The sequence below is a fragment of the Nelusetta ayraudi genome, unplaced genomic scaffold (assembly GCF_046127955.1).
Source record: "Nelusetta ayraudi isolate G7.1 ecotype Tasmania unplaced genomic scaffold, CSIRO-AGI_Nayr_v1 ptg000011l, whole genome shotgun sequence".
NCBI classification, from domain to species: domain Eukaryota; kingdom Metazoa; phylum Chordata; class Actinopteri; order Tetraodontiformes; family Monacanthidae; genus Nelusetta; species Nelusetta ayraudi.
In genome coordinates, this window is record NW_027466061.1 from 16,000,001 (window position 1) to 16,016,608 (window position 16,608).

The 16,608-nt window shown below is 43.3% G+C and overlaps 1 protein-coding gene across 8 annotated transcripts in view; it reads left to right on the forward strand.

Annotated features, from left to right (window-relative positions):
* Window positions 1-16,608, forward strand: part of kmt2cb (lysine (K)-specific methyltransferase 2Cb) — a 54,690-nt gene that overhangs the window by 15,647 nt on the left and 22,435 nt on the right. For 6 of the 8 annotated variants that reach the window (XM_076021428.1, XM_076021432.1, XM_076021429.1 and 3 more), the window contains 21 exons: window positions 186-348; window positions 469-640; window positions 1,268-1,382; window positions 2,404-2,579; window positions 2,782-3,125; window positions 5,557-5,634; window positions 5,843-6,591; window positions 8,334-8,456; window positions 9,500-9,616; window positions 9,769-9,873; window positions 10,974-11,078; window positions 11,180-11,361; window positions 11,725-11,889; window positions 12,030-12,136; window positions 12,268-12,339; window positions 12,764-12,820; window positions 13,029-13,241; window positions 14,576-14,695; window positions 14,972-15,097; window positions 15,225-15,355; window positions 16,312-16,504. In XM_076021428.1, the coding sequence (XP_075877543.1) occupies window positions 186-348; window positions 469-640; window positions 1,268-1,382; window positions 2,404-2,579; window positions 2,782-3,125; window positions 5,557-5,634; window positions 5,843-6,591; window positions 8,334-8,456; window positions 9,500-9,616; window positions 9,769-9,873; window positions 10,974-11,078; window positions 11,180-11,361; window positions 11,725-11,889; window positions 12,030-12,136; window positions 12,268-12,339; window positions 12,764-12,820; window positions 13,029-13,241; window positions 14,576-14,695; window positions 14,972-15,097; window positions 15,225-15,355; window positions 16,312-16,504 (3,613 nt within the window). The remainder of the gene's footprint in view (window positions 1-185; window positions 349-468; window positions 641-1,267; window positions 1,383-2,403; window positions 2,580-2,781; window positions 3,126-5,556; window positions 5,635-5,842; window positions 6,592-8,333; window positions 8,457-9,499; window positions 9,617-9,768; window positions 9,874-10,973; window positions 11,079-11,179; window positions 11,362-11,724; window positions 11,890-12,029; window positions 12,137-12,267; window positions 12,340-12,763; window positions 12,821-13,028; window positions 13,242-14,575; window positions 14,696-14,971; window positions 15,098-15,224; window positions 15,356-16,311; window positions 16,505-16,608) is intronic. The other 2 variants (XM_076021430.1, XM_076021433.1) reach the window with 2 other exon arrangements.

Genomic DNA, 16,608 nt, shown 5'->3' on the forward strand with positions numbered 1-16,608 from the left:
CAGTCAAGGTGGTGAACTTCAAAGTGACACCCCAGTGTAAAGGGATGTATTATATATATTATTGTATTATAAGAAATGTCATATTAATTGTTGTGGACATGTTTTAATTGTGGTTTTAAGTATGCAAATTCATGTTGTGACAAAAAATATTTTCAATGACTTGAGCAATCTTTCTCTCTTTGCAGCACTGTGCATACTGTAAGCGCCTTGGAGCATCCATTAAGTGCTGTGCTGAAGGATGTGCTCAACTCTACCATTACCCCTGCGCAGGGGCAGCTGGGACCTTTCAGGATATCAGAAGTCTCTCGCTTCTCTGCCCAGAACACCATGAATTGGCTGTTGACAAATGTACGACAAGGATGTCCCTAAATAGAATGACTGTTTGTTTTTTGTTTAACGGGCAAAGCGACTTTTCACGTGTCTCGTGAGGATGCTATTGACACTCAATTCGCTTGTCTTCCCCCATAGTTGCAGATGATGTAAATTGCATATTGTGCGATAGCCCAGGAGACCTGTTGGACCAGCTCTTCTGCACCGGTTGTGGTCAGCATTACCATGGGATATGCCTGGACATGGCCGTGACCCCTCTAAGAAGGGCAGGTTGGCAGTGCCCCGAGTGTAAAATCTGCCAGACATGCAAGTAAGTCTCCTTCCCACCCACCCAATTACCATATTTCACACTGTTTTCTACTCCAGCCTTTTCCTTTACTGTTATTCTGCATACCTTCCCCCCATGGCTACTGAGCAGGGTGCTCACTCCTGGTTTGTTTACCTTTGTGGTTTGCGAGACGCTAGCTGGATGCTGTACCCCGAAGCTCAGTCTTTTACCTTTTGACCTCACTTAAACAGCACGGGAGCTTTTTTAACAACCACTTCTATTTGCCTCAGGGTGACATTGTCCATTGAGCTTTTAATTCGCTATTTAAATAGGCCACAGTGCCATGATAATATTATGGTAAATTCTATATTTGTGGATGAACACGGGTTCCGTGGGGTTGTGACACTCAGATGGTGTGGTGCTAGAAGATGGCACCAGATTTCCCCATTTCCCTGATTCCCTTTGTTGGGCTAAGCAATGCAAGTCTTCAGTTGAAACAAGCACAAATGATTATGTTTGCATCAGAGGGGGGGAATCCTGAAAGAATTGTAGGAATGATGTCACTGTTGTGCAAACCTCTGGCTGTGTTTTCGTGTCAGTGCTATCCTTGCTCAATTTGTGTAACTCTCTCTCTCTCTCTCTCTCTCGCTCTCTTTCTCGCTCAATTAGAAACCCAGGGGAGGACACTAAAATGCTTGTCTGCGACATGTGTGACAAAGGCTACCATACCTTCTGTCTCCAACCTGCCATGGATTCTCTTCCTACCAACGGATGGAGGTGTAAGGTAGGAAAGGATGAATCACTTTGTCCGTGCAAGTGTTTCAGAGCTGCCACACACGAGAGAGAGTCCAATGCATCTAGAGACCAAAGTGTGTTTTCAAATAATTTACCCTGGTTAATCCTGGCGGATTCAGATCAGCAGTACAGCCATGCAATCTTGTTGTGAGTGTATTTACATACGCACTGCCATAACACTTGGCAATATCATTGCCTCTCTTTTATTCACCCGCCGTTTAAGTGCCGTTTGTCATTGAGGTAGCTTGTTAACAACCCACGCAAAAAACATTTTCTGCAGTGGTCGGATGAGGCTGAAGCAGTCGGTGCTGAAAGGTCTTTACACTTTGGCTCTCTGTCTGACTCAGCATAGAAGGAACACAGCCCACACACATCCTTGCAACTCGGCTCTCCTGCGTGCTTGCCACACGAGTGTTTCTGCTCACATGACAGTTGTGGTCAATGGGCAATCATCTTTCTAAAAGTTGGGCGCACACAAAGTCATTGTTGAAGTTCTAAGTGGCACGTAACAAAGCGGCAAAACGAGATTCAGTAACTTTCTAAATCGTCATTATAGTAACTAGGGACAATTAACAATTAATCTACCATCAATTAATTGTCAATTAAGAATTATTCATTAGTCACAATCAATTGAAACATTTCTACACTGTTTTTTCTCTTGTTAAATGGCGTGGTGTATACCTGTATACCTAGAACAAGTTACTTTGAAACAACTTTTAAAAAAAGAAAAAAAAAGTGTGACCTATTAGAAGTGAACGTAAAGTCGGAGAATAAATGTTTAGGGTGTTTTCACTGTTCTCTAATGTAAAAATTGTTCACATTGGACCCTCAACGTTATTTAAGGGTTAAATAATGTCTTCCTTACACATTTTTCATTGTGAAATTTAGGTTCGCAGGAAAAATCGCCGCTTATTAATTAGTTGTCAATCGATAAGGTCAATCAACTAACGATTAATGAATGAATCGATCATTTGCATCCCTAATAGTAACGGATTGTATTTGCTTTGTAGAACTGCCGAGTGTGCATCCAGTGTGGAACAAGAACGAGCAAACAGTGGCACCACACCAGCCTGCTGTGTGAGACATGTGTCCAAAATCAGGATCCTGCTCTGTGCTGTCCGATGTGTGCCTGCATCCTGGACCCAGAGCATCACAAAGACTTACTGTTCTGCCACGTTTGTAAGAGGTACAGAACCTTTCATTATAATCTAAACTCTTGGATCACATTTCCTCCATCGTATACATTTTTGTAAATTTTTTTATTTTTATTTTTTTAATCAAAATGAGTGTGTGTGTGTGGGGGGGGGGGTTATCAGATTTACAATATGACAGAACCATTCCTATCTGGTCATTCAGTAACATTCCTTTGTACCCCCTACACCCGACAGATGGTTACACCTGGAGTGTGAGCGTCAGAACTCAGGCCAAGCAGAAATCCACCCCAGAGAGGACTACGTTTGTTCTAACTGCAGGTCTCCTGCTGCAGAGCAGGCAGAGGTTATGGACGTAGACCCAGAGCCCAGCTCTCAGCCAGCCTCCGTGCACACAGACTCTGAAACTGGCCTACAGCTGGCGAAAAAGCACACAGACCTTGAATTTGGCGCTCAGCTTTCTCCTGAAATGCACAATGACCCAAACCCAGAATTGCTTGCTGATCAGTTGCACTCGGATCCGGAGCCTGTCCAAGCCACCGTCCAGGAGGAAAAGCTGTCCACGTTGGCCACGGAGTCTGGTAGGTCTTTGTTCCAAGAAACTAAATGCACACCGATGTTGGGAGTCGGATCTCTTTTCCTTGTGCCAACCCCTTATGTAAAATGACCAGCACCGGGTTCTACATTTAAAACCAGAGACCGAAATCCCCGTTGTTCAAAATCATTTTTTATTTTTTTTTCTCAGGTTTGGGCTGTTCAAAACAAAACCAGCGTGTAGTGCCTGATAAAGTTTGAAGTCCCAGTTGTTACAGATGAAAGGATTGAGGGGTTTTTTTTTGTTTTTTTTTTGGACTAAGACCAAAGAAAAGCGCCCTCTCTTTTATTTAGGGGCTTCTCCAATAGCCAGATGGTGTCCTACTCCTGACAGATTAAAGGCGTGCCATTGTCTTTGTAACTGTTGAAAATTAGAAGTACTTGGTTCCTTCTCTTGTCTCCCAAGAGAAAGGATGTTCTGCCAGCTTGTGTGAATGGGATTGATACTCAAGAATGCTTTGCTGTTTCATGCCTGCTCTGTGCCAGCAGTAGCAGCGGCCAGAGGCATGATCTCTTCAAGTTGTCCGTCCATCTGTCCATGGAACACCTTTACAGGAAAAGGACTTTTTTTTAGTATTGTGGGACTGGTTATCCGCTGGTACAAAGTTCTGTGTGGCCCTTGGACTGGCCCGCACTAGCTGAGCACGCTGTGCACTCTTATGAGAAATGAGTGGTGAGCTGAGGGTGCTAGTGCTAGCACTGCTGCCCACACTGTCTAGACAGCAGCAGTCTCCACTTGCAAAAAAAAGAATGGATAGGAGTAGCATGATGGTGCTGTTGCTGGCTCCTCTGTCTGCAAGCCTGCCTCGGAGCCACGCCGGCTCATTGCCGATGCCTCACATGGATTCCTTGCTTCCTCGCTCTGTGCACAGTACTCATGGGCTTTCATTGAACTGGCATTTTCTTTCCTGACAATTGTGAACCATAACCTTCGAGCTGGCTAACAAGGTTGTACTTCTCATAGAATAGCGCAAATGTTGGTTTAACATTATTTGGTGAAAATGAAAATGTCCCTGAAATTGAACAGAGTTAGACTTTAACAGAACATTTTGAGATTTCTTTTCACAACACTGAACACATCGTTCTTGTTTTCATTTTAAATTGTGCCGTCTTGCATTTGTTTCTGTCTCTCTGTCTGTGCACTCTATCCTAAATAAGAGACAGAAAATGCCTTGATAGAAAGCAAGTGTGTTTTCTGCTTCACTTTATTGTATATCTAGGGATTTTGAAAAATGCAATGATATGCCAACTGCCTGCTTCTAATGTCATTAAGGACATTTACCAGAGCTCCTTATCGCCTGCAAAGATTCTTAACCACCCTGGGTTTAACAGCAGGCCTACCGTGGCTCATCCGCCAAATGTGGTTCAAGCCATCCTGTGGCAGTGAGTTAGAGCAAGCTTTACGCCTCCGCTGCATTAAGGAAAGCTCTGTCTTTGCCTCAGCCATCACCCCCGCCCCTCCCCCACCTAACTGTAGGACATGTAGGAAGTAGGCGCACTAATACAAATGAGAATGTTTGTTGAGCTTGGTCAATAGTTGAAGGCTTGAGATGGTTGGAGGCCCATATCCTAATTGACTTTCTGGCACTGGCACCGGATGAGCACCTGCAAGCTGCACAGTCATGAGCCCAGAACACACAGACCCTGGGATGTTGGTTGTCATGGTTACCCTCATCCCTGGCAGAGATGCCTAGCAGGTGCATGTGTGTGTCAGGATCATTGTGACATGGGAAGTTGTGGATTGAAATTGTGGGCCCCCTCGTTAAGACTGGGCTGTCTGTGGGGTCAGAGGCTGTCTGGCGGAATAATGGCTCGATGTGTGGGTGCCTGATAGTCAAGAATGACTGGTACCATTCATGTCAGACAAGCCAAGCCCACTGATGTCTTTGATACGGAGGCAGGAGTGGGGAACCATCAGACGTACTTCACGCACAGTGGCATCACTCAGTTAGATACACTGGATAGATGTACACTGCAAATGCTTCTTACGCAGTTTTGACCGACAATTGTGTCTAATATTTGTCTCTGCTGAGGCAATAGTTAATAATTAAATGCAAGCATTTATAATGAATACAATGAATACCACTTTTACTCTACTGCTGCATTTAATCATTTAAAACTCAATTGACATTTATGAATAAAATGCAAAAAATATACGGCCACTGTAGTGAATCATCTAGTTGGTTTCCATGACCTATAACATATTATAGTGTGTAGTTGTGACGTGGATTTAAAGCATTTAGTTATTAAGGTTACTACGAGCAGAAAATACTTCCTTGGGGATGAGAGCCAGACATTTTCCTGTGGTGTTTATTATTATCCCACAACTTTCTATCGTAATGTTTTTGGCCGTATCTCCTTTTTTTTGACAGCTTAGTTTTACACATTCATATTTAATGAATATTGTCCATATTTCAGAATCCTCCATGGATATAGATGTCCAGAGGCAAGTTGCTGAATCCTCCCCCAACAAAACCCCTACAGAGTGCAAACCAGGTTTGTATGCACAACCTGCAAGGTCTATGTTGTGGAACCAAATTAGTTTGCAATAAGGAAACGGCAATAAGGAAACGGCCATTGCAGTTAGAAAGTTTGCATGAGATGCATATTTTTTCTCCCTCACTCAAAAGAATTTGTAAAAGCTCTTATTAACTCACGGTTCAGATGGAGTCACTTGACTGGGTCCTTGCATTTCTGCCCACAGAAACTAAACCAGCAGGAGCCTCTCCAGAGAGAGCCGAGTCCACACCAACTTCGGACAAGGAGAGCGAGCCTTGTGCAGCCGACCTCTCCGTGGAGTTGCAGCAGACCCAGGATACCACACTGCAAAACAAACCAGCAACGGCAGAGGCCTGCTCCGTGGAGGCCGCGGCCAGCCCCAGCACAAAGGATTTAAAGGCCATCATCCCCGTCACCAAAGAACCAAATACTGCATCAGGACCTTTCACAGACCAACCAGTGGAGGCCTCGCCGTCCCAACCTTCCAGAATGGATGTAGTGGGAGTCTCTTTCCCGGAAACGGCTCCAAAAGACCTTCTTAAGGAGGCAGCGGAGGGTCCTTTACACAGGAACCTGGCAGAGACTGTTAAGCTCTCACCCTCTGGTAAATCAGAGGAGACGTACACTATGCCAGAAAGCAAGCCCAGCGTGTCTCTTTCCAGCCTGTCTCCAGAGGAGAAACCAGTGAAGACATCTGTGGAAAGGCTGGCAGAAATGGTTTCCTTTCCCTCGCTCCCCACCCCTCTGGCCCAGGAGACATCTCCCAGACAACCGTTGCAAACCCACATCCCACCTTTGTTGGGTGAACATAGCAGTGTGCCGCCCACCACCACCACCACCACCACCATCATCACCACCACCACCACACTTATACCACTTACCCCCAAGATAGGAATGGGAAAGCCAGCCATCACCAAGAGGAAGTTTTCTCCTGGGAGGCCGCGAGTGAAGCAGGTAGGAAGCGAGATATCTTGTCAAAGATTTTGTCACGTTGGCCTTCATCCGTCTCGTCCACACTGCATGGGCGGAAATGGAGCTCCTTGAGTGCAGCAGGCTATTAGCTGGTGTTTATATGACTAATATTTACTGTTGATGCTGCCTGGTCTTTGAAGATGGATTATGTTGGGTGGTTCAGTTTGGTCAAAGCAGCTTATGTGGTGTTAATGATGTGTTTCTTTCATGTTTGGACTGGTTCCCAAGTTTTACCTTGCAGCATGCTATGAGAGTATAGCTGGAGAACGTTTGTTTTCGCAAAATTTCCTGTGCTGTCCCCAAATGTTTTTGCACAGTATGATTTATTCTTTGTTTATATTTGTTTTAGGAAGGTTTTTGTTTGCCAAGACATCTTCTGCCCTCAGTTCTTGCAACGTTCTACCTCAGTGGCATTTTCATCAGTCACTCCCTCCATCTCATGCCCACCTAACAAAACTTAAAGCGGTCACGTTGCAGGACATTAATGACGCAGCTTATTTAAACTTGGTATTGTTAATTTGTAAACAAAGGAAATCGGCATTAAAATCTGCTAAACTCGGTCGGGCACAAAGCTTGGTGGGGGATGTATTTTTCAAATATTCTTTTTTTTTGCTAATGTCTAATAAGCACCATGCTGAATGTAAACACTAACATAACTAACGCTGATTTGCCTGCTCCACATTGCATATATTAACAGACCAGTAAATGTTAGTGCAGAATATTGTGAACAGATTTGTTTTTCTATGATCTGTGTCCCATGCTACCTTACTTTCCATTTGAGAATGAGTACTCGGTAAATGCTAAATCACAAGGTCCATAACCAATACCATGCCCAAGTTAGCTCCATACTAAACCTTCAGCTGCGGTGGGTCAAAACTGAACACTTTAATTTTGTTACAGTGCTGATAACAGTATTCCTCTGTCATTAAAATGTATGAATTGAATTTGAATTAAGACATTTAACCCAGAGCAGCAAAGATAAATGTTCATGTATATTAAATTAAAGCCATTGGCTATAAAATATATTGAATTAAGCAGAAGAGAGGGAAGAGTAATTTACAAAATACTTGTGTTAATACCTCTACTTATATGCCTTTTTTTCTGCAAGTGGAGCTCACTTGGGCTTAGTCTGAATTTGGCCTACAATAATTTTCTCCAATGAAACTGAAATGCTGCACATATTGTAGTGTCACCATTTCCCACCATTAGTGTGTCCCACGACACACTAATAGGGTTTGATTAGATGCAGGTAATTCAAGATTTTGCGTTGACCACCTTGATTTTGACTTGACATCTTTGATGCACTTTCATTACTTCATATATAAAGTCAGTCATAGACACAGTTGCCTGAGTAGCAATTACCCCACCAGGTGCAGCCTGCACCGTTTCATGCTTCTCTCACGTCTTGTCTTGAAAAAATATCACAAAAGATTTGCCTGTTCAAACACGTGTTGCATGGACAAAATAGTGATCTGCAGACAATGACAAAATAACCCCATGTATTGTGTATTTGTGCACAGTTGGGCGCCCCCTAACACAAATGCGCTTTATACACGAGTTTGTCTTTAATAGTTCCCCCAACTAGAGGCTCCGCTCATCACATCTCTCTAACATCTCTCTTGGTATGTTTTGTTTCTTTGCTGGCTTTGTTTTTAAGTTGCTGCATTTTGTCACCCTCTTCCCTCCCTCTCTGTCACTTTCTCACCCACCCTCCCTTGCCTTAGGGTGCATGGAGTCCCCATAGCAGTGTGAGCTCCCCCTTGTCTTGGTCACCAGACCAACAGGAGGGGTGGGACGTCCCAAAGACCAGGCAGTCCTCTGGCAGCCCCGGCTGGAGCATCAGAGTGGTAAATAATGTGGCTCAACAGAGACAGCAGGGCAGCAGATGCCCTCTGTTAGCTCCCTGTTTACCCTGGTGACGTGCACTCCCTGAGTGTTCCTGACTGCCACTGACCTGTACTGTAGCCCGCAATCACCATCACCATCCCCCTGAGTGGTGGGTTAAGCTTCACCCTTGATGGTGGGGTAGATATTGACTGGTGCTCACGCAGGCTGCCGTGAAGCAGAGTTGATGAGAACGAGGGCAGCGTGTAGCCACATATTTACGTTGGTTAATATACAAACTAATAAATGAATTTGCCTGTCACGCAGAGCATGTCAGCAAAGTGCATTCTCTGATGTTGTTTGCATGAGTGTGATGCAGATATTTATTTTTCCTTTCAACTTGGTGAAAATCAGCTGCAGTTTGTTTCCGTGGTGACAGACAATACTTTTAGCAAAGCCGGGTGAAGTTTGCACAGTATGCTGCCCAGGTTAAGCAGCAGCATACTGTGTGCCTGTCTGCAACGCAGTGGGTAGGTAGAGGCTGTGCGCTGTCGTCTGTGTTGAACAAAAGGGGAGCTGAATAGGGACACAGGGCAGGTGCTGGGAAGTTCACTTGTGTTTGACAGCCATGACCAGGTGACACCTTCCTACAGGAAATATGCTCATGTTCTAAAGGAACTAACGCCTCAAAGGCTGATTTTTTTTCTGTCTTCAGTTTACATGGCTGTCTGGGAAAGAAATGTAAAAGGAAATCTTGATTGAATCCATGCAAACGACACTGTAGAATGATATGCTTTTTCATCGCAGAAGGAAAAATGTTCTCCCTCACAGTGTTCTCAAGAACTCTAAAAAATGGACCTTGAAGTTAAGAGAGGGCCAGTGTTTTTCCACAGCAAACAGCATGCAACCGTGTACGCTGAGCAAACCTTAAGAAAGAGCATAAGTTCATAAGAGAACATTGAGCTGGCCTCAGCCTTCGTGAGCCTGTGTAATGGGAAAAGGCCTTGTTTCCCTACAGTGTGTCTACATGTCAGCAGAGTCTCTTACCTCTGTCCTGCCTCCACAGGGTCGAGGCTCAGGCTTCCCTGGCAGGAGGAGGCCCAGAGGTGCTGGTCTCTCCGGAAGAGCCGGACGCGGAAGAGCCAGAAGCAAGAACGGAGTGAATCCGAGCATCAACCCTGGGGTGCGTACTGCTGAGCGTCGGCTTTACAGCTTGCATATTGTTAACGGCTTTTGTATTTTCATTCCTGACTGAGTAATGAAAGCTCCAAATTTTTCAAAATCTCAAATATTCCGTGGTTTGTTTTTTTTCTCTCGTTTTTTGACGTTGTGCAGATCATCACAATAGAGGCACCATACCAAGTCAAGGAAGAGGAGGACAACGCCATGCACAGCACAGTGGTCATCTTTTCCAGCAATGACAATTTCACATTAAAACAGGTGCAGTTTTATTGTACTCAAATTTTGAAAACACACGATTGCACCGATGGAATTTTATGTCTTACCATCTACTTAGGATCTGCGTCAGTATTCCATTTTAAAACAATGCAGTGAAAGAATAGCCGCTCTATGAAAGACTCCAAAAACTGTATACAATAATAACATCCCCATAAGCCAGGACCTACTGTTTGTGTCACCTTGCTTTGTTTTTAATATAATAAATAGGCTTTACACCGATCATATCGGCTATATCGGATCGGCCGATATTTGGCATTTTTTGAAATGTTTGAGATCGGGCGTCATGTCATAAATCACAGATCCGATCAATGACGTCATGGTCGTGTTGAAACTTTTTTTAATCTGTCTCATTTACTAAGTAGTTTCACAGCATTGACATGTTTATTTGTTTGTATCTGAGAGCTAATGATTCATGATTCAAAAAACTTAATTTTCGTCTCCGTGCCTCTTCCTGTTTTGAGTACTGTCGCTATGTGACGCACAATAAAGTTTCTTTGAATCTTCACGACAGCAACATCCATGGGCGACACAAACAAACATGTCGGAGGTGTGGAAGTTTTTCAAAGTGAGAGAAACAGACATAGCACAAGCTATCTGCAATATATGCAAACGCTACAGTACCTCGCGGGGGAACGTCGGCAAAAAATTTCAACACGACAAATTTAATCAGGCACTTGGAAAAGATACATGTCGAGGACCATGTCGAGTTCAAGAAACGCAGTGCAGAGAAAGAAAAAGAAAAGCACACTCCGAAACGGATGCTAATGCAAACAGCTTTAGACGGTGCTCGTCCGTATAGTCGGGAAAGTGAGAAGGCAAGGGGTGAACATAAACAAGTCATTTAAATATTGCTCCTCACGAGATCGGAACGGCGATCGGTTATCGGTTTATTTCAACTCACTGATCGGTGATCTGTGATCGGCACAAAAAACGTGATTGTGTAAAGCCTAATAAAAAAATCATTATTTTAAATAGAAAAAAATTGTACACCGGGAATTGATTGAGCGCTAGGATAAGAATTTTGTTCTGTAAATATGATGGCTTATGGCAGAGAGGGATACTCATGATTTGTTTTTCCCCAGGACATGTGTGTGGTGTGTGGGAGTTTTGGCCTTGGTGCAGAGGGCCGTCTCTTGGCCTGCGCTCAGTGTGGCCAGTGCTACCATCCATTTTGTGTTGGCATCAAGGTACAATTCCTGATGACTTTATTTTTCTACAATCCCCAGAAATCCCTAACATTTTTTTCATACTTAAGAATCTATCTGAATGTCTGATGTTGCATTGACAGATCACCAAAGTGGTGCTGAGTAAAGGCTGGCGCTGCTTGGAGTGCACAGTGTGCGAGGCCTGTGGCCAAGCCACAGATCCTGGCCGCTTGCTGCTGTGTGACGACTGTGACATCAGCTACCACACTTACTGCCTGGATCCCCCATTGCAGAATGTGCCCAAAGACAGCTGGAAGTGCAAATGGTGAGCGATCTTTAAGTCACTTAAACGTGAATCTCGTAGGAATGATTTGAAAAGAACTGGAGCGGTAAGAACATGAAATTGCTGAATGCATAATTGTTGTTTTTGCTTTGTTGATTTGTGTTTGTGATCTGAGTCTGAACAAATTGAGATTTATTTAATCATTCTGAAAAAAGTTGACCTCATTAACTATTCATCAGACGCAATTAAATTGATTGCTTTGCCAAACCAGGGACAGTTTTTTTTTTTTTTTTAAATCCTTCATTTGTTGTCTTTTTCTCTGAAGTCCAGTTGCCTTGAAGTTGCCTTTTCCTACTTGACGTAGGACGTGTTTAGACTGACCTCTGTCTCCTCTTTGTCCTGCAGGTGCGTGTCCTGCACCCAGTGTGGCGCCACCACCCCAGGCCTAAGGTGTGAGTGGCAGAATAATTACACCCAGTGTGCCCCCTGTGCCAGCCTTTCCTCGTGTCCCATTTGCCTTGTGGACTACAGTGAAGGCACCACAATTTTGCAGTGTCGCCAATGTGACAGGTTAGTGTGGTTTGTATAAAGTTTGTCAGCCCAGAGAACCTTCTTCAATATGTTTGAAAAAAAAATAAAGAATTTAGAAGAGAAACACTGTAAACCCAAAAAGGAAACACTGACCCCAAATTTGACCTTCTTTTTTATAGATGGTTCCATGCGTCTTGTCAGGGACTCCATTCAGAGGAAGAAGTGGAAAATGCTGCTGACAGTAGCTTTGACTGCACAGTGTGTCGAGCTTTCAAGTCCACCAAAGGTTGATGCACAGTGATTCCTTTAAGTTTTTGTTTTTTTCTCATTGTCTCTAACCTTATTCTTTGCTGTAGAGAATCCTGCTTTTTTTGAAGGGTGTGTTCAAAGGCTGTTTTGTCTTTTATTCCACTGCAGTTGTGACCAAGGCCAGAGAGACTATTGAGCCTGAAGTTATGACGCAAATCGTCACCAAGGCGAAAGAAATGGGTAAGTTAACAACTTGGTGGAATGTAACGAGAAGAGACATTTCATTTCATTTTTTTTTTCCTCCATCGGAATAACTGCTGTGTTGATATCCTGCTTCTCATCATCTGTCTCAGTACACACAAAGAAGTGATTTCTTAAAATCATTTCTTGGTTCTTCTTGGATTTGAGGATGAACTGATATGATTTTACAGTTAGGGCTGAAGATTGCGTCTATGTGACGTAAATGTGGGATTTCAAGTGAACCGCATCTATGCAACATCTAAACTTGCAAATACTCGGTCTAAATTACTCCCAAATCAGACCGAATGTCAGTTGAAACACTTCATATTTTTGCAAAAGTACTCCAGTAAAAATTAGTGTTACTATTAAAAAGATCTTTTTTTTTTCTTTTTTCTTTTTTTTTTTGAACTTGTCACAACTTCAGAAATTGGGTGTTCCAAATTCATGGTGACCCCAAGCAAATTGAAGGACAACAAATCAGGTGATAACGATGAGTATCCATTATCCATTATTGTATTTATTTTTTTACACCCAGCCACAGCAAATTAAGACAATTGAATTTAGCTTAATTGATTTAATTAAATTTGAAGGTAAATGTATGAAGGATAGGTTTTTAATTTCACCTCTGAACTGTTGGTATATATTATATGCTCATGATTGTGTGTTTTGTCCTCGTCTTCTTCTGACAGACCTGTCAAGGACTTACACCCAGGATGGTGTTTGCTTGACTGAATCTGGGCTGTGCCAGCTGCAGAGTCTGTCTGCGGCAGCATCGCGGCGCAGAAAACCCAAACCAAAGCTGAAGCTGAAGATCATTAACCAGAACAGCGTGGCAGTGCTTCAGGCCCCTGTAGACCCCCTCTCGGAGCACTCTCGTGATGAAGACATCGAGGACAACAGAGGTACTTGTTGCCTCACACAAGCCTCTTCTTTCACTGCAGACTGTCTTTTAGAAATCTCGAACAGTGGCTTATTAGTATTGGCTAATTTGCATTTTTACATGGATAGCTTCCCCTTCCTCTGAGGCCACTTTCAACACCTGAGACGTTGCTCTGAAGGGAGACACCGTTTCCTCTTTGGTTCCGTTCCTTCAGATATACTGGATGTAATAGCAGCAGTCGCACTCTTGAGTTGGATTGAACAACTCAACCTAGATTGCCGACAAGATCTGGTATTGGCTCGATTTTGCTAGAAACCTGGTGTGATTTTGTTTTCTGTGAGAACGAAACCAATCTATGAGCTGTAATAAATAACCCTGATATAATAACAGCCACCCTAAAAGATGCATCGTTAACGAAATGATCTCTTACGTGTTACGTATTACTTTCGTTTGACTGCATTAGTTGGTAGCCCCTCTCTCAATACTGTGGAACACCTCGCAGTAATCCACTGTGAGCCAAGACAGCTCAGGAAAATATGTCAGTTCTTTTGGGAGAAATCATTTGTTTTGGAGAGCAAAGCTAAGCGGTCAAGGTGTGGCTTAAAACCATCATCATGATGAAAATAGTTTGTTTTATTTAGGTGTGATCAGGACTTTTTGGCGATCACCAGTTAACAATAATAATAATCAACCTAATCTAATCATAGTGCTAATACACCTACAGTATCCTGTTCCTTTTATTCTTCTAAATGCAAAAATATATAATCTATACAATCTATAATAATATAATAAAGTGTCTCTCACTTTGCTGGAATCTGTTTCTGATGATATAAGCAGCAAGTATCCTACAGTTTCACATTATAACGGCTCTAAAATGTGTCATTTTGAAATCAACAATCTAAAAATGTCCCCACCCTGGGATCAATAAAGGTCCTCTTCTTTTTCTTTTCTTTATAACAATCTATTTTTATTTGTGAATAACATTTTAAATGTTCATAACATGCGATAAACTTGCATGTCAAGTTAAAAAATATTGACACATGTAATGAAATGGGAATAGTGTCAGCTCATGCTGCACTCAGCCGGAGGGATTTCAGCTTTTTTCTGGCTGATCGATCACACAGCGGGAATGTTTTGGTTTTGAAATTGTGAAATCCCTTAAAAAATAGTAATCTGGCCATGGCCAACTGAAAGCAGTTTTTCCCAGGTCAGGTGAGTTTTACCTTCAGTCGGACCAATGTGCCGTCACTGAGCGTGGCTCCTACAGAAATGGCCCTGGTTATGTGTTTGTGGGGCCCAGCCAGAGTACTCTCCGCTGCTGGCCTGTCACTCACCAGCGCTCTCTCCCTCCTGCAGAGGCGGAGCTCCTGGACTGTGAGGCAAAGTCAGACTCGAGCCTGGAGCGAGAGCCAGCAGAAGACGACTCCAAGGGGGCGGACGGCGGCAAAAAGAGGAAGCGGAAACCGTACCGGCCGGGTAGGGCACCTGATTGAAGGAGACAGCTTCTCTCAAGCGTGAAATGGTGCAGTACATGCTTGACGCTGAAGCCAGGCACTGTCATCTCAGGGCATTGAATGTATAAGAGAGCAATATACGCTTTTCCTTTGCTTTATTTGATTTTTTTGGATGTAGCCTTTCAATGGACTAAACGGTGCTAAATACTTACTGTGGAAAAAGCTTAATGAGGATTTGGTGTTTTTACGTTATGTTATTTCTAATATAATAACATTAATAATGAATTTTCTTCTAAAGGAATTGGTGGGTTCATGGTTCGCCAGAGAAACCGCCTTGGCCAAGGTCCAGGCAAGGCCAAACGATCCCTCTGCAGAAAGGATTCTTCAGGCTCCATGTCAGAGATTCCTACAGCAAAGGATGAGAGTCTGTATCGCAGTCACATGCTTCTCTGAACAACTAACCGTCTCTATCGAATGTTTGGGTTTTTAATGTCATTTTATTTTCTATTTCTCTCCCTCTCTCTCCCTCCCTCTTCTCCTTTCTATTGTAGGATGGACTGAGGCCCTGCCAGATACACCTGTGGAAGAGGCACCTCCAGGACCAGAAGTCCCTGAAAAAATAAAGAAACGCTATCGAAAGAAAAAAACAAAACTAGAGGAAGCTTTTCCAACTTACTTGCAGGTAGATTTTTATTGCTGCTTGCAATAAGATACATCCATATTTATCATAACCCGTCGGTAGTAGTCTGACCTTTTTTTTTTCCTTCTCAGTTACCTAACCCTAACCATGCATTATAACCAGTTACTAATCTAAATTCATCAACATGGGTAAATGAGAACATTTGAAAGTTGAAAAAAAAGTAATTACGAATGAAATTTTTTTTTGATGTTTTTTGTTTTTGTTTTTTTTAATTTGCAAGTCTCTTATGCCTTGATGTTCCAATCCTGTCATGCCAGATCTTTTCAAAAGAAGTTTTATTCCACCCTTAGGAAGGTTACAAATCCAAAGCTCAAGTGTGTAAAAACCACTTACGGAGCTTTGGTATAGGGAACTCCTTCTGTGAGCTCTCTTAAAAGCGGAATGGAGGAATCTCACTGCACAGGCCGCTAGTCTCCTGATCATTCTCTCCTGTCTGGGTTGTGAAATGACCCACAAATGCTTAACTGTGGATGAATCTTGTCCCTTACCACCATCTCTTTGTCACCTTTTATTGGGCAAAACACTGATATGGAATGTGCATTAGGCCGCTGGCAGCTGTCAGTGCCGCTCTCTGTCCCCACACAGAAAAGGGATGTTGAGTCAAAGCTAAAGGTCCAGTGCAGTGAAACACATTTCATCAATTATTGAAATAGCAACACGTCAGGCTTTTAATGTCTCTGCGCAGCAGAGAGCTGCAGCTGCATGTCATTTAGGATAGTGAATGACTTGTGAGTTTAAGTGGTTGGGTGAGGCCTGAAGCAACCTGACTGCTCCAGAGTCTCTCTTTCATTTTGGTCAGCTCTCATGGGCCCTTGATGTGTGCTCAATATTATCTGTGTGACAAGGCGACGTGTTTCTCATGGGGAATATAAGGAAAGGTAAACTGACAGTTCCTGCAGGAAGTTGTAACCACAGACACTTTGCGTTGTGATCTGTAGGAGGCATTTTTTGGAAAAGACCTACTGGACAAAAGCAAGCAGAGCAGACAGCAGGGGGTGGAATCGGGCTTACTGGAAGACGGCCAGAGCCAAGTGGAGAGAAAGTATCCCACCACCAGTTTTCTGGACCCGTCATCAGATCCACTGCTCACCGCCTCAGCGTCGTCTCTTCCCACCAGACCTGCTGCAGGACGTATGTATACACTTCACAGCTAGCCAAAGTGATGCTGTGCTTAACAGTATAGTATGTATCTCCGCATTGTTGAAAATGCACGTAATAAACAATGAAGGCAAATA